We start from the raw sequence: 24,320 nt of genomic DNA on the forward strand, positions 1-24,320 counted from the left end.
GTTCTTGGCTATCCGAATGCTCAATCTGTTTGACCGCCTTCTACTTGGTTTCCTCTCCGTAGTAACCACTGTGTTCAGCTGGCCTTCAGACTCTTCAGTTTGTTCCTCCGATATTCCCATACAGATGTCGCCTGCATCGGAAATGGAATTAAACCTGAAATAAATAACTAAACGTTCTTAACAATGCTCGTGCTACCATTATTCTGTTATTTTTATGTATGGTTTCTACATCAAACGCCGTGCAATAAGCACTGACACTTATCCGTTCGTCACTTAGCTTAAGTGTTGAAAGAACTAGTCGATGTTTACAAACAAACACGCATTTGTCATAATTATACGCGTTATCGTACTTAAATGCATAAACAAATCACATGCAATGCTATCATTTTATTCTATGAAATTAAAGTTAACATAAACAATTTCGCCTGTTTGTACAACTCTCTTTCTTCCCAGCGCCGCCTGTAGGTTGGAGACGGGTCGACCCTCGATTCCGGAAGTAGATACAGAAGTTCGTTCGTGAGCTTAGGGTATGGCGCAATAGGTAATTCTAGTTACCGCTCTAAACGACATATCTGCTGTTCCAACTGTAATATTAAGTATGGAAATACGTTTAATATTATTGTTTGTATTGGCAAAACACATTTTTTTGTTTGTTTTTTTTGTTGAATATTTCGATATTTACAATACTATTTCAGTCATACCATGACGATTAGTTTACAATTTACACTTTTTCTGCGAAAGCTTTTGTTAAAGTACCTATGTACACATAGTTATATCAACTGCCCGTATTTAATACGAAATAGGAAAAACACATGTGTGAGATACAGGTTATGTATTCACATAAACATTGATAGCTCTCGTACCTCTATGAGTTCCTGCTTATAGACGCGATTTTGGACCTCCGCTCTGTACATGAGCTCACTTTTATCATCGACTGCAAAGCGACGGCAATTGGCATCAACTGTTATACCAGAGGCAGCTATAATAGGCTCACCTTTCAAAATTAGAATTGCATATATCTGGAACAAACATTTATAGAAGGTAAACTTTTTGAATTTTTTATTTATATAACATGGTGTCATGAAAACATATTATGAATGTCATTATACTAATTTTAAACGACGACACATTTGAAAATGAGCAATTATTAGAAACGATTCAAATCATATAAATAACAAAACAAAATGAGAGTTGCTAATTAATCATATACATGTTAGTGTTTAAAACATAGTAATAGTGTCGAGTGTTCATCTTGAGCACAGTAGTATCCTTCATTGTTGCCATATTGTTGGTAATTTTCAACACGTTGAAAAGTCACTAGTTGCCGTTAACCATTAATGAAACTGACTCACGTCCAAAATGTCAAACAACTATGTTTTACTCACCTTTGGTACGAATAAAAGGCATAGTGTCATAGTGGTCGACAGAAGCATGAATGAGGATTCGATTACGTAGGCAAGATGAGATAGGATATTTGATAGTGTGACAACAAGAAAAGACGTGATAACGACGCTGTTGACGTTCATGCCGATATAACGGGAATCGTTGAGCGCGGGAATATTTACGTGTCGGGTCTCCCAAGCCATATAGACGCCAAATATTAGGAGGAGGCCTTTGTACGCGTAAAGCGCCCCGGTCCATTTGTCCAAATGGGCGGAATAGCACGTGGTAAGCTTATAAATATGAAACAAGTGATCGAGACGATTGATTTCTTTACACGTCAATCATTACAGTCTTCCGAGTGCACGAACCTGGTCTAAACGGAAATTTAATCAATCATTTCTTCCTCATGATATCGGGATCCGGTGTTTTAATTCCATTAGATTGGATAAGCACGTTTTCAGTGGAAAGTATGCGACCACGCCTGATTAGACTAGGCGAACTATGTGCCCATCTACAGGAAATATATACTCTGTTAATGACATTCCATATAACGTGAAATCGAGAAACTATTGACAATTGACTCCTCATTCACCAATCTGAGTCATTACTAAAATAACATAAGTTATGTTTGCAGTTAACGATCAAAGTAATATAACATATGGAACCAACTTCACACAGTTCAATTCTGAAGAATAATGGTTCTGTTTTACATCAAATCAATGCGTTCTCATAATTGTGTTATCAGCTGAACACTTATTTAATTTAAACAACAAGCTAAACAGACAGTTAAAACAGGACATATAAAAAAGATATGGTGCGATTCACAAAGGCATTTTTAAAGTAAAAAAATGTCCATTTTCTCCTTCATTTTGATAAAAACATCCTTACCGTACAAAGGATTGAGAAATATGTGGGCTTCACTTCCGAATCGTCGTATCCGAGCGATACAATGCCTGTATACACCAGCATGCATCCGACGACCGCCCTATTGTTCAACTTCGGACAAGACAGTTTAATATATCTACAAAGGTTCAAGACACATAACGGTTGATCTTAATGTTCCTACAAATAAAAACCTTACACACTTTCTTTGCAGTGCCTTAAATGTTGCCGACTAATAAATCTCGATTTGGACTTTGTCGTGTCGTGTACCTCAAACCAGTTAACAATTATTTTGACTGAGTCTTTAGAAATCACATAACTGATAACGGCAACAATGTCTACTTGAATGGCACCGTTCATTTGTTTTGTTCTATAAAAATTCGCCGGAAATCATTAATAAGATTGCTTACAATGATTACAAAGTGTCCCTTATGACTCAAAAAGACTTTTATACATGGTATTCATCACTACCACACAATCTCAAAATAAACGTATTTCACCGACAAACGTTTGCTGGAGAAAAAAATGCTTTTTCTTTGATTTTTCTAAAACAGATTTCTTTACCCAAAATAGTGTATTATTTGGACTTTAAAGGACGCGTGTTCTGCTTGATACATGTTTTCTTTCATTCCATGAAAATTAATTCAACTGGTTATCGGTGTGTCTATGGGTGCTTACTGTTAACCACTAATTGCTGATCTATTTTTGAATGCATATCAACGAGGATGTTTGCTGAGGATTTACAAAAATAACCAAATATAAATTATTTGACGTTTTAACATTTCTATTAGTAAATATTAGAACAGAACAGAACTTCCAACATTTCTAACCTAAAGACCGTTACTACAATAGGTCGTGCGAATCCTTTATCGTTTCTGCATTCATAGGCTACATTTTACGATTATTGAAAATACAACGAAAACTCGGGTTTCTTATACGCTTAACTTCGTAAAATGTTTTCAAATTATAAACTTAATATGGAAGTTGTTGTGCACCTGTTAAGTCTTGTCTACAACATGTGTACTGTGCACCATTGATTGATTATTGGTTCGTTACCCTAGAACCGTATGATATATACATGTTTCTCTTGTTGGTGCAGCGGGAGGTTCACTTCGTGCGCGTATGTTTCACCAAGATGTATTATTTTATGTGTTAAAAGAAACACAACAAAACGAAAACGATTTTAGCTTTAAATTGCATGTCAGATTGTTAATACTAGTTTTATATTCTATAAATTACAACATTTTTGTCCTTAGCTTTGGTAATAAACACTAATTTGATGCATAGATTCGTTTAAACTTCGCATACACATTCTTTTGCACAACGTATTTAAAGATGTAATAATGTTTATACTAGATGTTGTATTAAATAATTTTACATTTTTCTCCTCCATCTAACTTTTCAATGACTCCATTTACCTCAGTTTCCGATGACACAGATTAAAGGCCAAAAACCCGGTAGCCAGCGCCAGTCCGCAGACACTGATCGTACTGACGCAAAGGTATGCCGTTGTCTGGGTCTTCTTCAGGCGCGCAACAAGCACTGTTTTATCCCTTGGAGCCCGTCCACATATTAGCAAAGAGTATTACACATTTTTATTGAAATCGGTGTACATTTTGTGCCGTCAACTTATTTGCAATAATATGACACACTTAGTATAACTTGAAACTGATTGAGTGCAGACCTGTGTACAAATAATATATGTATGTGTGTTTATCATAAATTATGCGTTTTATGCTTATAGGGTCACGTGTACTAAGAGATTACTTTACATGTCTAAGCTGTAACTTGAAAACCAATATCCAAGCAAGTAATACATGTATAGACATTGATCTATAAAACATGTGCACCGTTTCGCGTCTCTTTTTGCAATATTCTGCTCATAAATCATGTTACAATTTAGACTTACCGAAAGCTTGGCGTGTCAAACGACTATACATATGGTGTGTACTTATGTGTGTTATGATGATACAAACACGGGTGTTTGAATGACACTTCTGTTAATACCTGTCCACACAATTGGTCTACACGTGATAGGGTCAAAGTTGAGTCGCTCACTGTCTGGTTCGAACAACGCAATCCTGATCATGCTACCGTCTGCGAAATCAGAGGAAGAAATATTTAGCATTATTTATGCACACACAAACAAAAGAAATGTCTTGTGAAAATAGCTTTTTCATCTACTGATTAGTGTCACGGAAGATTCTTAATTAGAATTTGAAATACTTTGTGTTGTTTTGACCTCTCACTAAAAACGTACGCAAGCACGTAAATACTTATTTATGTTAGCTATTTTATTGAACAATGACATCCTTAGAAATCACCCACATTTTATTTACGGAATCTTTCCCTGCACACCCAACTTCTTCACTGAATGTTTCATTTATGCATCGCGACTATTTTTTTGCTAGACTATTAACCGGTCAGTTATTTAGATATTTGTATAGCACAGAATTATCTCAAACGCATTTACTGGAATTCAAGAATGATAATTTAACACTACTCTCTGCCTCCAATTTGTCTTTCTTTTGAATGAAAATTCTTCTTCAAGGGGCGAGCCTGACTCATTATAACAACGCTATAATTACTTTGATTTTGACTAATGACAGAAATGCTTTTTCGATCGGGTCCCTCGAACGACAGTGGGCCCTGAAAAACCATTATCAAAATAATATTACATCTTTGTCGACATTTTTTTTCTCCAAAATATTTTTAGTATTTATATTGAAAGTAGCAAACACACGCGATTTAAATATAGAATATTCGTAATAAGTATATTGCAAAATATTGTATTTGTACCAATATTCAATGTTTTAGTGTATGGTTACAGTGTATTCGATTATATTGTATACGTACCGATATGCCTATGAAGGCCATGTTCTGCATTAAGTCGAAGAACACCTGCTGATATGCCCGGTCTTGATATGTAAATGACTCTAAAGACAAGCTGAAAATAAAGCAATAACTTAAATTTATACAAGATTACATTTATATATTTTATGTGTAGAGTCACGTCATTTCGCTGAGACGACAATCAAAGAGAAATATTGTCCGACGAAACATATAAGCTTTACTGTTGTTGATTTATTTCTAGGATGCAACAATGCGAATAAATATAGAAGTACATGTAAGTTGATCAACATAGTTATACGTTTTAATAATTTTCGCAAATTTTGCATCCTTGCATATAGTAGTACTTTTAATAGAACTGCGTTTTGTATGACCCGCCTGGGTGTTAAGCCATATGCGACCAGCGTAGCTCCAGACCAGTCCGCTCATCCACACAGTCTGGTCAGAACCTACCCTGTTCACTCATTAGAAAACAAATCCCTATGTTACTTTATAGCTGACAGCGAGCCCCTATCCCGACTGCGCAATTGCTCAGGTTGATTTGGATCTGCCTATGGCAAAATAGCCATCTTTTTTAATTAACGCGTCTTTTAATTACTTTTTGTCACGTTCCAGTGCTTTATGCAGCGTATACGCGATCGTCCAAATGGTATCGTATGTGCTGGTGGCAAAGGTTGACAGCGGTCGAGATCCATTTATCGCGTCGTAATCCGTCAGGAACTGACGTGATATCGTAACGCAATTATGTCATATTTCCACACGGTTGTTTCTGAGTTGTGCAACGGGAGACAGTTATGAGACGGCTTACAAGAAATTTGTAAATATTAGATCTTATTTAGATACGATGTATAACAAAAAATCAACATTATTTCCAATGGTGATACCAACACCAGGCCGAAATTTGTTTCAATTTGTTTGGGCGCCGAAAGAACGTCATTTCAAAAGTAGTAAAAAGAACCAAATTAAACAAAAACAAAAAAACAAAACAAAAAAACAACAAACAAACAAAAACATTAACACTAAAAATTAAAAAAACAACACTCATAATTCCAATACAACGACCCAGCGGTTTCTATATCAGTCTTACGTACAATGTTAGCTGATGACAGATCATCGTTGCTAAGCGAGTTGAGGCTGTCGATGGTGAAATATCCCTCAGCGGCCACTCGGAGCTGCTCCACGCTGCAGGCGGTGTCATTTGCCGCCTCCCACCACCTGTCCACGTAGTCGCCTTTGAGCATCAACACATAGCGGGGACGATACATCTCGAGGTGGTATGCTTAGGAATACAAATAATACAGAAAGTTTTAAAACATACGATTTCTTTAATGAAATGTTCTATGAACAGATCAATTCAGATGAATCCAAACACATAGCAAATGTTGACAGACTTTAATGTGTTCTCGTGTGACTTTATACTAGTAATCATATCTTACAGAGACATCTCGGAGATATGCAGATAAAATTGAATTTGATGGTAAACGTATGCGCATGTTTTATATCTCATAGTGACTTCAATGTCAAGGTAAGCTTCGTTTAACCCTCAGACTGTTTAAGCATGTAAAGCTCAGAGTTAATTGTTGTCATTTGTTTTAAATATTGTAATGCATATGGTTGGAATTATAAAATAGGTTTATATTATTAAGGAATTCTGTTCTTATAAAGTTTCTGGAGTTGGACCGTTTACAATATTGACGCAACAGTTAAATCTTTGCTGTGTTGATGCAGCAGAACCTTTTCACGTACATATTTACACAATATTGTCATTGTTCAGTCTTAAGAGGCCTTTAGTAGAAGAGTTCTTTTGTGGTTTGTGGGTGAAATATATTTTCGATCTTTCTGACACCTCATTGTTTGGACAATTTGTGTAGAAACTTCACTTTCTTGATAGTTTATTTTTTTACATTTTACTTTGCATACTAATCACGTAAAAGCCTATTCTCTTATCGTTTTAATTTTAAAACCATTTCCATACTTGCGACACAAGTGCACTGAAACTACAAGTGAAGTATTCGATTCACGGTTCACGTTTTGGAGATAATGTTTTCTTTTGTCTGCATATGAATAAAATCGTTATAGAAGCGCATTTGGTTATTATGTGCTTAATTCTGGCCTGTGAGATTCTAAGTTTTATTCATTTGGAAATCTTATTCGTACTATTACAATTTAACGGAGTGGTGCTGTAATATTATTATTATCATGATAATTCAGCGAATATGCGTCCTTGTAACGAGAATATCAATATCTAGAAAACGAACAAATCATTGTCTTGTTTACTTCTCCAGAAGAAATGTTTCAACATTTTAAGTATTATTAGATATTGTAACAATTAGAAACTGAGAGAATTTTATAATCACAATTTTGGACATAACTTGTTCAAATAATGCCCATGACAAAGTTGATATAAGTTTTAACTTCCCGCAGAAAGAAGGACGTCATTGCTGCCAATAGGTCTTATGTTTGAGAGTAGGTGTACATAGTAATATAAGTTCCATTCAAACATGATAAATCCAATAATGGCATTTGAAAGAAAAACACCATTCAACACAGCTAGTCACTAGTTACTACAGTTTATCGGTTCTAAATTGCATATACATCTGCTTCATGAGACATATTATTTCAAACAACATCGACGTTTAAAGGAAATAGTTTGGAATGCTGAACACCACAAACGCCGACATCGTTGCTAAATTACATGTCTGGTAATATCCTCGATGCGTCATTATATCATGAACCAGTCAGTCAGTCTTCGTTCCCATAGCTGCGTTCTTAATAACCACGTTTGGCATCAATTTGATATCTTTATTACGGTCTCTATGAAATAAATAGACTCCACAAAAGCCATTTCCTTTTGTGTTTTATCTCGCGTTAGGGCTAGAGAAGATTACGTTCGATGTACTTATCGTTTTACCTCGCAAAGTACGCTCCTTGCCGCCTTCTCACCAAAGCCTCCGATAATAATTCGAGCATCATGTTCCTGAAAGAAAATTTGCATTTTAATTCTTAGATGTTTGAATGCTAAACACGACCTAATGCGTGCAATTTGGTAGAACGAAATTACTTCCAATTGTATTTTGAAACTTGAATGCAAATAAAATTTGCTTCATGAATTACGTTTGCGATTTAAACAAAACCGATAATCGTACATTTTACCGAGACGATATGTGACTTTATAATACAAATTCAATATCACACCAGTGATGCAAGTTAAGTAAAAATTGAATACAAAACTTGTGGATAATAACAGTTAACATTGTATTGTAATGCATTGCTTTACGCTCGAACCTGGTTTACTTGAATACTATACTACTCAAGATTTTGACAAAAATCTTTAGGTGCCAATTGCGTTACGAGGGATCATCAAGAAATATCCAGATTTAACCATTCCCGATTTCTTTGAGGCTACTTTTGGGATATTTCTTTATTAAGAAAAGATGTATGTAACGTACTGAACATTTTGGTCTAAAATCGACTTATATTGTCGATCAATTTGTGCAAAGTCTCTCTATCTGATTGCATCAGTCAATTTTCCAAATAGAGCCCATTTCAGATATTCGCAAACTTAATCAAAACGGTTGACGTCTTGCAAATCCATTAACCTTGATGGCTAACAAGTTATCGCGGATGTCTTCCAATCGCCGGAAGGACGTGGATATACTTATGGAAATATTGTGCTGCTCAAATGTGCTTCCCATCTCATCGATTGCCTGTTAGAGAATAACCCATATTTAAATGTATAAATAGCTAAGATTTTTATTCAATCGGATGACATAATTGTATCTTAATTATTTTAGCTTTGTGTACACTCTACTACGTACATACATGGCATTTATTTATCCAAACAAAACCACTAATTGCAATTATTTCAAACCCATATAATCAGCTTAGCTTCTATTTAACATTATATCAAGCTAGTTTTGTTATATTGATCATGAAGAACATATGATATTAAAACTCCGAACCAGTGAATAGTCGCCTTCGATCTCGTATAATGTAGCTACTGTGTCCCATCCGAAGTGTGTAATGAACATTGCCCGAGGTAGATTCTGGGAGGAGTCGGCAGGTGCCAACCGAAAGAACGTTTTATTCTTTTCTCGCTCACTTAAGGCTGGTGAAGTAGACGCGAATGAAACCTGAACGAAAATAAGTAAAATACACAATTACATTGACATTGAATGCCTACAAATAATTACAGCCGCTTAAACAACGTCATCCAGAACAAATCTTTACGACCGCTTTAAAGCGTGATCCAGATATTGTTGTTGTCGAAGTTAGTAACATAGAAAATCTTGATTTACAGTTGGTACAAACATACTTTTCAGTGAAGTTTAGGGCACTTCAATCTTGAAAGTCATACCAAAAGCAGATTCCGGTAAGGCACAATTTCCGCAAACGTCTTTGTTATTTCCGAACAAGCGCTTCCCACGACCATAAGCATTTGTGGATGACGATAAATCAGGTCCATTCCAACCCCTGGGTCGCCCTGAAAAAGGGCGTACATAAGTAAACGTCGTTTCCACAATAATATATTAGTGCAAAACGAAGTATATATAAAACACGGAATAATGTTGCTATTTAATTTGAATGTTAATCATCTGTCCGCTTGAAATAAAATCATATGCGTTTAAACGCCCGTTAAGTCAAATTTGTTCAAATATTAGACATGCATTGAAGCATTTAAGCTGCATATGATTCGATGAAGCGTGCATGAGAATAATGTCTAGTAAAATAGCGTATGCTTTGATCGATCCTAGCAATCATATGGGGGATTATATGCTTTACTTTTCGATCGTCAGAGATAAAGACGTCAGGAAAAGTAGGCAATACTTATCGAAGAAAATAAACGTTCGTCGGTCAATTTTTGCCATTTTACTATACATCAATTTTGATAACGAGACCACATGATTGAGTTCGCAAGTTCACTTTGGTCTGGTAGCTATATATCGTTATCGTATACAACTCCATATTGCTTTGGGATCATACCTTCAAAAACACATGCATCGTCTTAATTGAAGCAATCTTTAATCTGATTTGATCTCATTTCTGCTGTTTTTTAATATAAATCTAGGAAATGTTAAAAGAATGCGGTCGTCTAACTGTTGATTTATTAGTCGTTGCTTCAAATAGACATGGTATGAAACAGCAAACTGTGGAAGTCGCGCATTTATATCCTTTTTTATTCAACATGTTTTTTCGTAGAGCAAAAGCGAAACAAGAGTTACGCTACGATGTGCAACGATGCTATGTACAAATGGTGCAATAAAAATGTATTAACGCATTTTTGTTTGTAAGTGTGATAAAAACCAACTGGTGTCAATGCACACTTTAAGATCATTACTAAGCGAGATATACACTTGTGATAACCTTTCTTCTCGTTCAAAAACGGCAACCACTTTGATATGTAACATTATATCAAGTTATTGCGAACACACATTATTTAAATAAAATGCGAGATTGTTTGACACAACAAAGCGTCAGTCAACTTTCTATAGGACTCTCGCAGTAACTTTATTTACACACTGCACGAAATCTTGCAATTTACGAAAAAATGAGATTCCTGAACAGTGTCATGACATCCTAAAGATATTCTAGATTTTGTTTTCATGACAAAGCGAGGATGGAAGTATCTAAAAAGCGTGTGAATATTTCCAGAATGAATGATTGAATGAAAGATGTTTTTTAAACAAATACAAATCATATTTTGAAAGCTACTTAAACTCAATTTAATTTGTACAAGCTAATTTGAGACGCTTTTAAAATGTTCTCGATAAACAAACCTCTAAAGTCGCGTGATTTAAGTATAAAACACGCTTTACAAATGCTTAACTCGTTTAATCACATTACAAATTACTTCTTGATTGCTTTACATGAAATTTACGTAACATGTTTTGCCTACCATCTGCGTTAAATGCATGGGATTCTCTATCTTAATGCAAAAATAAAGAAAATGTGTGTACACAAAATATTTTATTTCTATCAAAATTATGAATTACTTCGCAAACTTTGTTTTAAAAGAGACCATTTATTTTACGCGAGTAAGAGCAATTGACAATTGTGTTAAAATACTCCGGTTGGCATATAATGAAAATAAAAATATCTATATATGGAATAATTTACATCATGGTTGCGAACACTGTGATACAGACCTTTTAACATACGATAAGATTATGCATATACTGATTCTATATCATAACGTATTAAACTTTTTGATGCATATAGGGCTAAACAATCACACAACTTATGTTGATAAAATAAATTCTAAATATCAGACCAATAGTCTCCGTTTCAACTCAGTTTTTTTTCTTCATTTCATTGGTGTTCCAACTCATGTTCACATGCACGATTTTGTGTTTTAAAAATCGACATATAAACGAACATCAAGGAAATCATTTAAATAAAATATAACAGTTCAGATAAATAATTGACATCGCAAATGGCATGGTTTAAACTGACCAAAAATTCCTAGTCAATGTTTAGAAGGGTTGCCCAAAAGAGACGTTCATTCCGAAAGAATTCGAATTGTTATAAGCTTCTTTTAATCATTGAGTTTTTTTTACAAACAGCCAAAAGTATATTTAGGCAAAAGGTATTTATCCAAACATTTGATTCAGTAACGTTTCTTACGATATTATACCATGTATTGCGTGTAAACATCATCTGAATATAATACCCCTGCCAATTATGGTTTCATATGAGCAACACTTAACAGAAACAAGACATGGTAATAACATAATGCATCATGTATGAGACAGCACGTTTCATTCAGTTATTGCAGAACACTAAAAGCTTACCTATGGCTGTATAACCTGCATTTTACTATCATATTATTATATTTAAAAATATTGAACAAAAGCAAACAAAAACATATCATGATCTTTTTATGAATAATACAATAATTTGTTTAAGTTAAGATATCAAAGCGAAAAGATTTGTAATGGAACATTTCATTACCAGTCAATACATTTTCTATCAATTTTATCATATTCGTATGCGTTAAATTGTATTTATATTATGTATTATTTAATAATGCGTTAGATAAGTCCCTTTACAAAATCACTTCGCTTTTAAGGACATTTAATTATTACAATTTTGTTTTTTAGATGCAAAAGTCTTTCTGTAGATCAAATTCTTGACTGCTTTAAAAGAAACATTGGTTCCAAAGATGTACTTATTAAATAATTTCCATTCAAATACTATCAGCTAACCACTTGGTGCAGAAAATAAATACTTGCTATTCAGATCCATCACATATACAAGACCGGCTAACCATTTGATGAAGTTATATGCCGCGAGAGGAATTTCGTTCAGGAGGACAATCATATACTAGTAGCTAGAATTAATTTAGAAGTGTCCGAAGAATAATCACGCATGTCTGTGAATGAAAGTATCCCTTTGTCCAGGAAAGCGAAAACGTGTTATTGTTTAATTGAAAAAGACCTGACAATACTTTAGGCCGTAATCAATTTCCACGTGTGCCATTGATGTACGGTATACGTCGCTTTCCTACTAAAATATAAGGTAATATGTTTCGAACTGGCCCGCCAATTCTGCCGGTTATCAAACAAGGGAAGGTCAGAATTAAATCAAAGTACTGACAGTACTCGTGTGACTATGCTTTTGAAGAGGGTGGATATAAAAGCATCAATTGAAGTTTATCTTCATCACCACAATTGTGTATGTTGGTAAGAAAATTGTGGGGACGAACAAAAAATGGGTACGAACATTTTGTGTACAAAAATTATGCCAAAAATAATTGGGTACGAAACAAAATTTGGTTACGAAAAAAAATTTGGGTACGAAAATAAAAATTGGGTACGAAAAAAAATTGGGTACGAAACAAAAAAAGGGTTGGAACAAAATTGGATACGAAAAATGTTGGGTACGAAAAAAAATTGGGGGGTACGGGGAAGTAGTACTCGTGGGGAACTTGTCCCATTCAGCGAAACTGGGAGGCGGGTTACATTCTCGATCAAATATAACAACAAATAGCTTTAAAAAGATATTCGACGTGTATTTTTCGTACCACTTATCTTAAAAAAAAACGTTCTGTTACAGTAAAAAGTTTGTGGGTTATAACATTACGTTACGTAGCAGATATCTTCAAAACTTGACATGCTCTTTAATTACACCATGCTCTTTAATTTCACATGTATATCATACCAAACTTTATATTTCGTTGTTTCCTTTCCTAAGTTATTTGTACGGACGTGATTTCACATGCCCATGTGCATGAACATATAATTATTCTCTTTTGATTATTGTTTTTTCTCTAATTCAATAAGCTTAGGCATGTTTGTTCGTTAAGTACGGCAACAATTTCATGATGATTCTCGAAAGTAGGTATGAGCACATAGTCGAATACGACTTGAATACGTGAGTTCGCCCATGAACACATGGTAAGGTTAACTAAATATCCGCGATATGACATAATATGTGTTTAAAACAGAAAACAATATCCAACAAACGAATGAATTATCAAACATAGTGTGTGCACTGATGTGGCTCTGTAATTTCCTTTTGAAAAGTTTATTAAATATGCAAAATGAGAGAGCACGCACAAGAGCGAGTTTCATTGACGTCGCAAGGCTATTATGTTTTTTTTATATACTACAATCGCTTTAACGTTCACAAATGGCAGGATCGAAATAATTCGTTTTCTTTACACTCATGATCGCGTTAAACGTTAATTATACACGTTTTCATTCGCAATTTATTTACAGAATCACAACAAATGTCAAATACAATACAGAAAATACATAGTTGTTTCATTGATCTATAAACATATAATGGATTTAATATAACTGATTTAAAATTAACGTTTTCAAACTATTAATTAAATCTTTTTCCCAGAATATGCTGTCCTATTTATAGCTGAGCTTCCGTTACCTTTATCAATGATAATCAGCGAGGTATGCCGATTAGAGAAATCGAGCTATCTCAATCGGACTGGCTCGGTCTTTTACATAGGTCGCCATTGTGAAGAATTTTTTCATGGTATGAAAACTTAGACGAGCTGCTTCGCAGCATCGTCAAAAAGTGTTTGTTTCCTCTTCCGCGACATAGTTTAAAGCGTAAAATGCGTAATAAGCGTCTATGAAATATGTTCTCAATAATAAATGATGTTGTATATATATATATATATATATATATATATATATATATATATATATATATATATATATATATATATATATATATATATATATATATATATATATATATATATATATATATATATATATGTTATATATATACATATGTCTATGAAATATGTTCTCAATAATAAATGATGTTGTATATATATATATATATATATATATATATATATATATATATATATATATATATTCTTATATTTATATATTCTTATATTATATATAAAAATAATATATAAATATATGAATTTATTTATGTGTGTGTATTTTTGTGGTGTTCTTCAATTGCTTTACGCAGTGATTCTTATAATAAAAAATACAAAAATTATGGCTATATCCATTTCACCACAAATACATTATTATAGTCCGGTATAACAATAAACATTGTTTTTTAGCAATGTACAAACACGGATTGTTTTCAAATGTTAAGTGCGTTGTATTGTCAATAATTGCCACACTAGAAAGCCATCTTTGCTGCTTTTCTTTGAACCTGGTATTGACAGAAGCATTTAACATATCTGTATTCTAATTGAATAATGTGAGCATGATTATTTACTAAAATAGATGCTGATACTGATTTTGATTATTTGAGTACAAACAAAGACGTAATCGTAAATGTAATAAATATACAAACTATGTAATACAAGTCACAGTTTCAGGAGCGATATGTAATTTTACCAACCGCTAGTCTTAAATGAAAGTGATCCATTGTTGATTCAACACTGGAATCTTTTAATGCTGATATTATCCACACCAAGCATCTTGAATGGAATGAATCGAATTTTTATTGTATAATCAGACTTAGATTATGTCCATGATGTAGACATTTTATAAAAGCATGATCTAAAGTATATTTAATACTTGTTACAAAACCTCGTCTGACTTTTATTGCAAACTTAGTTTACGCCAATTCAGACCTGTTTACTCATATTTATTGTAGAACAAAAATTGCGTGTATGTGTCGTATGAACGAACTTGCACATAAAAGTGGGGATTTCTCAATAGTGTATAAATGATTTGACAAGTTTTGTAACTGTACGGGAAAATTATTTGCAATTTATAAAACTATTATTTGCATTTGTAAAAGGTCATATTTACAATTATAAAACATGTCATATTGTTACGACTTAGGTCTTTCCTTTTATCCAAGAAGACGAAAGAACGGTATTGCATAACAGTTTATTGCTTAAAACGTATAACATTTTATTGAACAGAAAAGTTCAACAGAATATAAACGAAATAACCGCTGAGAGATGAGCATTGTTTTCATTAATGTTCCTTATATTACCTAGTAATCTATGTAAAAGTTAGAATATTAACATAAGGCATCATGGTTGATATATCAGCATATAAATCATGAACATAAATAATACTTCAGTCTTTAAAAATGAAAGTCTCTTTACTTTACTACACAAACTTCGAGTTAAAGAAATGTACGTGTTATTTTATAGCTCAAACGTTAAAGTAAATTTAATAAAACTTTTAATGCTAACCATCTTATCAGAAATCCGCCTTTTAAATAAATTGAATGATATTTCGTCAGTTTTAGAATTTTGAATGTTCCTTGGCCGAAAAAGAGACTTACTCATATACTTAAGGGTGGCCGAAGGCCGAGGCCGGTGGCCGATGGCCGAAACAAGTAGCCGATGGCCGTGGCCGTGGCCGAAAATACAGAGAATGAGCGCTAAATGTGCCAAAAATATGACGTCACGGCCTATTATGACATCATCAAGCAAGCGACTAGTTGAATATTCCTGTTAAGAATTGAATTTTACGTATACAAAGTATATAAACACTTACATAAACATGGATTCTGTACATCGTAAATGAAATTAGTGTTATTCTTAAGGAATTTAAACAACAAAAGACTGTGTCAATACAAAAATAGACGGGTTACTTTTCCTTCAAAACGGCTTAAGGACAATGTAAAAACTTGTTTTGGAATTGTAAAATATGAACAACATGGATACATGTCAAATAAAGTGTTTTGAATGAGAATTGGAGCGACATGCCATCCTGGCGTTCATGAACAGATATGGCCTGTCGTGGCAATTCAGGGGCAGCAAATAGGTACGACTTAAACTAGTTTTAACAGGTAAGTGAACATTACATATTTAACTAAACACGATAATGCTGGGGAATTACACTATTGTGTTGATTTTTGGAAATGCCGCTTCCGAAATGTTAATTTAAGTAATTGTTTAATCATCATCATTATATCTGTTTTGAATAATATTACTAAGATCGTATGAACTCGCTTTAGTTGTTTAAATTCGCCTTGGTTGTTTAAATTCGCCTTTTAAAGACAATTTGTTTTACGTTTGAAAGTCAACATAATCACTTACTTAAAGGGATACACAAATTATATTTCCATTAAGTGCTTTTTAACCTAAATTATATACTCAGTTTAATATCCAGTAGGGATAAAGACATATATTTTCATGGTAAAAAACACTCTTTTTATTACAATATTTGGCCCAAATGGGCTTTATCAAGGTTTACAAATATAAATTTTCTACATCTTTTTTACTGTTTTTTTTTAAATTTATTTTGGCGCAATTTTATGTCACATGGTGATGTATGACGTCATTTCCTGTCATTTTTGACGTTGAAAAACATTTACTTTATTGATGTACAAGACAGTAAAAAAGATGTAGTAAAAAGAGAATACTAGGTCGGTGCCGAATAAAGCAAAGTTTATTTTGCGAGGCTTAGAAAATCTGAACCACGAGCCTTGGCGAGTAAACAATCTCTTTTTATAACAGATAAGACGTTGGTAAAACTACACTAGAAACACAGTTGAGAAGTAGTACCAGAAGAGAAACAAAATTACAATATTTTTTTTACAAACGCAGATAATTATTGTTTGTAAAGTCGAAAATTCATTCACATATATGTTAAGAAATCCCCATATGTCAGCGCAAAATCGTTCACACGACACATATACATGTACCACACACGTGTCGGCGTAAATTGTTGGACACTCATTGAAGAAGTCAATGTTTTAACAAAAGATGGTTAAGAAAATAAACATAACATTTCTCGTAAATATTCATGTGTTGGTAAGATTGCAAAACTAAAATACTTACACTAAAAGCGCATGATCTTGCTATAATTGAGCGATTTAATAAAAAAAAAAGAACACCACAGTTATAAAAAAACTGCGTGAATTACAATTCTGATGAAAATCACAAATGAATAATATTGATATCAAACAAGTTGAAAATGTGGAACAAAAATTTGATTTCCACTACTATACATGATATATTTGGTTCAAATCCCAAAGTCACAAATGTATTGTATAAGGGGCTGGGGAATGTTAACAAAAATAAAATTGTAATTGAGGTTAAAATTCAGTGAATTTAGTATATCAATATTGAAATTTAAATGTACATTTCCAATGTTACAGACACGACGTTTTAAGAGATGGAGCTAAAATGCAGACTATGTTAATTATGCGTGTAACTTTATAATCGTTTTAACTTTGAACTAACAGATTGGCAAGTACATAAAACAAATCGTCATATAATGCAATTAATAGTTATAATCCAATTATTTCACATATATTTTAACAGTTATCTAAAACGTGATGTCCTTGAGATAAATAGAAAACATTTTCGTCGCTTAATTAAGAAAGACGAAAGCTTGAATGACATCATTTGCCTCGTGTTTCAGACTTCCCGAAACTCAACAGCCTCCTGTCAGACATTTGGTCTGACTGGTCAGAGTTTTCTGTCAGACCTTAGGTTATTCTGTCAGACCAAAGAAAATTAGTAAAATTAATAAAAAACTGAGACAAAAAAGTAACACGTTAGAAATACAGACACAGTGTTTTTATTATCATGTTATCATGTTAATCTAAATCATATTGTTTGGAGAAGCACATTATTCTTTCAATGTTAAATTCCTCAGCCTGAAAGTCGCTGCAATAATCACTGTCAGTGTCATATTTATTTAAAAGGTGTATGTCATCGTCCTCAGCTTCATTTTCATCATCCTCATCTATCATCAACCCAGGCTCTGGCTCGTTAGTGGTGGTATGTGCTGAGGAAAAAAAAGATAAAATGTACTACAAATTTGTTTAGGGATTATAAAATAAATTTGTCAATGCAAGACTGGTAAGTAATGATTATGAGTACATGTGTAATATTCAATAAAATCACTACAAACAGATATCCTACCTGTACTTGTTTCCTCATCCTCAACATGTTCCACTGTTTCATCACTTATCATGCTGACATTTTTGGACCTACAATAGTTCATTCTTCTCCCTCCACGAGGTTTGATAGAGGCAGTCTGGAGGTAGAAAATAAGAAACAAATTACCAACAGCAGTTCAATAAAGAGTCATTTGTCAGTTCAGATAAATAGTATATTGTTAGCAAAACAGTTTATTCAGTCCATGTAGTGAACTTACCAGCCACTGATCAATTGACTCCTCTGGGTCATAGCTACTTATGGTCGGTGTTACAAGCTAATAATCCAGACAGTCCTTGCATGTCATTTTACCAGTTTCTGGACTAAATGACAACCATGGTCTGCCTGTCTTCCACGATTCAACAAATTTACGAGGGGGGCGCTTATCCTCATACTTTTTCCACTTGCTAGTGGGCGCTTGCAAATCGTCGTCTGCATGCCTTTTAGGACTTTCAGGTTTTGAAATATTTAAAAATTTCCACATTACGGATAAAATGCAATATACAAAATAAGAAAAATGAAAACTAAATCACCTGATTATTAATAATTGCCGTTGAACTCCGTGCGTCTCTGTTGAAAGGTAACGCCTAGCACTTGTTTGGTCTTCTGTAAAAAGTCGCGAACTTAACTCGGTCGAAAAAACGTGTCGAACGAAGGTTAAACGAATCGATCCCGGCTTTACGCATTCCCCCATTTACTCATCGCAAAAGTGCAGGGAATCACCGTTTAATTCCGGAAAAAAATTCAGCTTCGAACACGGGCGATTTTCGCCGAGATGATTTTGAACCAATCAAAAGCGGGTTAACTTATCGGCGAATACAATGGTATTTCATGTTCGGCAAAGTCCGCCGATGTTCTATAAATAACTTGATTTTCATTGTAAAAACCTGAAAATATTTTATCGGACATTCCGGGCCGACGAGTTAAGAATTTCGATCGGCCCTTGACTTTTTATGTCGGACATGTCCGTAGGTCCGACGGAGTTTCGGATTGTCTGATGTTTCTTGTGTGGCCATTAATTCCGAAATACGAAATATATTGCTTAATTAAGGAAGAGCATTTGACACGATGTGACACCGTTTTGGTTCATAAGATCTAACCAAAAGAAGCACATCTCTCTGTTGCCCTGTTGTATTTTCTCAGTCAGAATATGCGGACCTTCTTTAGCTTGGCGTATTCGATGAATAAATATTAATACTGATTATATTAATCAGATTATAGAGTTAAAGAAACGGTTTTTCTGCGTTCCATGAGTTGTAACAGAACACCTTAAAAGCATTCGCATATGTACATATTTTTATTGGCAACGCTGCTACAAATCCAACAACTGAAAATTGCATGTTTATGCCGTGCATAACGTTCCTGAATTTGCCATGCACTGGCAGACAATTCCGAATATTAAGACAGACAGACAGACAGTTTATTCAGACTTATACATAAGTACATCGTCTTAATACACAAATAAACACATTATTCACTGTCACGTAAATAGGTATAACACAATTACATTACATAACATAAATGGTCATTTAAGAATACAAATATAAATAAACACAATCACTTGCAAGATTACGTAAATTCCATCAAAGCGGAAATGGATTTTTTTAAACATAACATAACATAAATGAACATTTAAGAATACAAATATAAATAAATACACTCAATTTCAATAATACGTAAATTCCATCAAAGCGGTAATGAAATTTTTTAACATAGCATAACATCAATGGCCATTTAAGAATACAAATATATATGCACACAATCAATTGCAAGTATACGTACATTCAATCAAAGCGGTGTTTATAAATAAACCCAATCAATTGCAAGTATACGTAAATTGCATCAAAGCGGTCATGAAATTTTGTAAACATAACATAACATAAATGGTCATTTAAGAATACAAATACATGAATAAATGAACACAATGAATCGCAAGAATACGTAAATTTCATCAAAGCGGTGTTTATAAATAAACACAATCAATTGCAAGAATATGTAAATTCCATCAAAGCGGTAATGGAATTTTTTTAAACATAACATAACTTAAATGGTCATTTAAGAATACAAAAATAAATAAACATATTCAATTGCACGAATACGTAAATGCGATCAAAGCGGTAATGGATATTTTAAACAACATTATTTAGAATTGTATTTCTTATAGCAAGAGCTTCCTTCATATATTTACATACATTTGAAACATTTGAAATAACTGATTTGTCACATGAAACTAATAACTTGTGGAATTTACAGATGGGTTTATATAAAAATTCCGGCTAATATATGTTTTCCTTAAATCAGTGTAACAGCGGCATATACATATAAAATGGTATTCATCTTCTAAGTCAACGCCATTACAGCATAAGCAATAACGTTCATGTCGTGGTATGTTATTTTGGGCGTATCTGCCAGTTTGTATCCTCAGCGGATGTGCAGAAACTCTTAATCTTACAAAAAATAATCGCAGACGTCTAGGAAGTAATTCTAAATATGTTTCATATTCCAGACAGCTTTTAAAAACTTAATACCTATCTAATACAGTACTATTATTCATTTTACTATACCAATCTTGTTTAAAATTGTCAACAAGTCTACATTTGAACTCGTTAATAAAACTTTTAACTTGTACAGCGTTTGGATTTTCAAATACATAACCAAATCCAAGATTGTTTAACATGTTCTTGACATTTGAGACCCAGTTTGTATAACCTTTATTGCAATCGCTCAAGGCCTGTCTGTACATAGTTTGCATTATGATATTGCTATAATTCAAAACTTTAAACCAATATTTAATAATTTTAACAAACCTGTGTACATACAATGGGTATCTACCTAATTCTCCATAAACATTAACATAACATGTATTTATTTTCACCTGTAGCAATCTCTTGCAAAATTTTAAATGTATGCGTTCTATATCATCTGACTTCGTAAAACCCCACACTTGTGAAGCAGAATTTAATATAGAACCCACAAAAGCGTCAAACAACTGGCGAAATATTTTCGGTTTTATATCAAATTCATTGCATTTAAACCATTATGTATTCAATGCTTTTAGAGCTTTACCAACCAAATGTTCTTGGTTAAATTTGAAACTTCCAGTATAATTCAACACCGTGCCTAAATAGTTAAAGTTATCAACAACTTCAATATCATTGCCATTATATGATCATGTCTCATTTTCCTTCAATCGTCCTCTTTTCCGAAATACCATTTTTTAGTTTTGGCAGTGTTAACATTTAGCCCCTAAGCATTGCAGTAAACATAAAATTTATCATATTGTGATTGGACTTCAGCAGGTGACTCTCCTAAAATAGCCATGTCATCAGCAAATAATAATAAAATCAACACAATATCGTCTACACTCAAACAGAGTTAATACTATCTTGTAAGTAGAGTTCAAGATCTTCAACGAATAAAGAAAACAAGATCGGCGACATTACCTCCCCTTGCCTCAGTCCAACCGCATAGCTAAAATAAGCTGAATACAATGAACATCATTTTACCCGTGACTTAACATTCGCATACATATCCTTAACTATTCTAAGCAATTCACCTTGTATTCCAGACTTAAACATTTTCAACCATAATGCATTGCGGTAAATACTATCAAAACAGTTTAACATATCGACGTATATAACATACAAACGTTTATTTTCATTCACATAATTTTGAACAATTGACATCAGTATAAAAATAGCATCATCATTTGAATAGCCTTTTCTAAATCCGAACTGCGCATCCGAAATAGTAGTGTTTTCGTTACAAAAATTTTCAATGCGTTTATTTAAAATCGTGGTTAATAATTTTGAAAAGCAGCTTACTAAGGTAATCCCTCAACAGTTATTTACATCATTAACTGAACCTTTTTTATGCAAAGGGATTATAATCCCTTCTGTCTATTTATCGGGGAAAAAGCCCGATACAAAAATACCGTTAAACACATCGCATAAATGGGCGGACAAAATATCACTACATTCAAGAAAATATTCATTCAACATACAATCACTACCCGATGGTTTATTTCGTTTTAAATGTTTAATCGCATTACGAACTTCCTCAACAGAGATCGACAAGTCAAGTTCAGGAAATGTAGAATTTTCTAAGTTAAAATCGTTATGTGAACAGAAATCTTCTGCCTCAGTATGAGAAAAACCAGCATTATTGTTACTAAGGTTTTCAAAAAAATTTGTAAATTCCTCTAATGATATTTTTTTTAGTGACGTTATTTTTTGCTTTGAAAAATTGCCAGAAGTCCCTTGGTTTGTGCTTCCTTAAATTTTCGATCTTAAACATTTTTTGCCTATAGCAAACGGCTTTCTTCCTATGAATTAAGTCTTTATAATATTTCTTACTTGAACATAAACATTCTCTGTTTGTATCTGTTTTACAAGAGTTAAAAACACGTAAAGCGGCGTGGTACAAATTTCGTGCAGTAACGCACTCGTGATCAAACAATTCCGCATGCTTTATACAGGTATTAACTTTAAAACTAGGGTTTGTATTATAAATACGACTTTTGGCAAATAACGGGTCCGCAACACTGCGAATGGTTTCAGTAAAACTATTCAAAACGTCATTAATTGATGATCGACTTAAAAAATCTATATGGTGCACAATATTATAAAATGCAGGTAACAAAGAAATAATCCCTGAACGAAACTGCTCTCGTAATACATCGTTCCATTTATAATTAACATTGGTGTAAGAGTTATACTTTGACGAGACATTATTGCATAATAACGAAAAATGTAATAGAGCGTGCTCACTGAACTCGTTAAAATCATGCCCGGTAAAATCCGATAGATATGAAAAGCTGCATTCTTTTGTCAACAAATAGTCAATGACAGACGTACCGTTATTAGAATTAAAAGTTTGCTTACAGCTATTTCCAACTCTACCATTAACAATACGTAAACAGGTAGATTTGCATAAATCAAGTAATCTAACGCCATGACTATTAAGTGAACTATCCACGGAGGCCCTAACTGAGGTGTTATCTGGGCAATAATCAGAGTCATCATATACAGTATTTATTATATCTTGTAAAATAAAATCACAGTTATTGCCAACTTTGCTATTTAGGTCGCCAGTAACAAAAATTTTACCAAATTCAGAAAAATAAGTTATATCGTTTTCTAAAATTTCAAAGAGATCTACATTAAATGTATTATATACTGGAGAATTGTGTCCCCATACATAAGTGGCACATATATAAAACTCATCTGAGATATAAAAAAGGTACGATCAAATTTTAACCAAATTATTGTATCATAATGATTTTTTACGATTGAAACACCATCTGCTAGTTCTTCTTTAATATAGACAACAATACCACCACTATTTCTTCGAGCTTTTCGATGTTGAAATTTTCTAAAAAAGTTTAAAGATAAATATCCACTCAAATCGATATTACTAGAGCTATTCGTCCAGGATTCAAATAAAAAAACATATATCATTAAAACTCAAGATATTTACAAAATTTGTACATCACTTTTTACAATCGGTAAGTCCATTAACATTCCAGGACAGGATTTTCAGTTCATCACCGCCGTGTTCCTACGCTCTCACCGGGTTACCGTCAATGTAGAGCGTATCGAATGCAAGGTACGCCCGTTTGCCAAGCCGCCTAGCCTCTTTCATTTTCGGCACCAATAACCGTCTTTTCTGTAATACTTCCGGCGGGTATTGCTCAAAGACGCGAAACCCTGGGCCGTCAAGTTCTTTCCACTTTTTCCTAACCATTTCTCTGTCTTTAAAGTAACTGAACTTAACAACAATGTTTCGGGTTTTCTCGTGTATCGGTGACCCCGGGGACCGGTGCACACGTTCCAACTTGATTGATGCTGCCTCG

The 24,320-nt window shown here is 33.4% G+C and overlaps 1 protein-coding gene and 1 long non-coding RNA gene across 2 annotated transcripts in view; both read right to left on the minus strand.

The window, feature by feature from the left end:
- The window catches only part of LOC127879600 (gamma-aminobutyric acid type B receptor subunit 2-like), an 87,705-nt gene that overhangs the window by 731 nt on the left and 62,654 nt on the right, over positions 1-24,320 (minus strand). Inside the window, exon 17 of the mRNA XM_052426556.1 lies at positions 1-154. This exon is cut by the window's left edge and continues 731 nt beyond it. Coding sequence (XP_052282516.1) covers positions 1-154 — 154 coding nt within the window. The remainder of the gene's footprint in view (positions 155-24,320) is intronic.
- LOC127879601 (uncharacterized) lies at positions 18,086-19,173 on the minus strand. Its single transcript, XR_008049166.1, has 3 exons — positions 19,000-19,173; positions 18,452-18,566; positions 18,086-18,314 (listed from the first exon to the last, which is right to left on the minus strand). It is a non-coding gene; the product is annotated as an uncharacterized LOC127879601 (long non-coding RNA).

This window comes from Dreissena polymorpha, chromosome 4 (genome assembly GCF_020536995.1).
Source record: "Dreissena polymorpha isolate Duluth1 chromosome 4, UMN_Dpol_1.0, whole genome shotgun sequence".
NCBI classification, from domain to species: Eukaryota; Metazoa; Mollusca; class Bivalvia; order Myida; family Dreissenidae; genus Dreissena; species Dreissena polymorpha.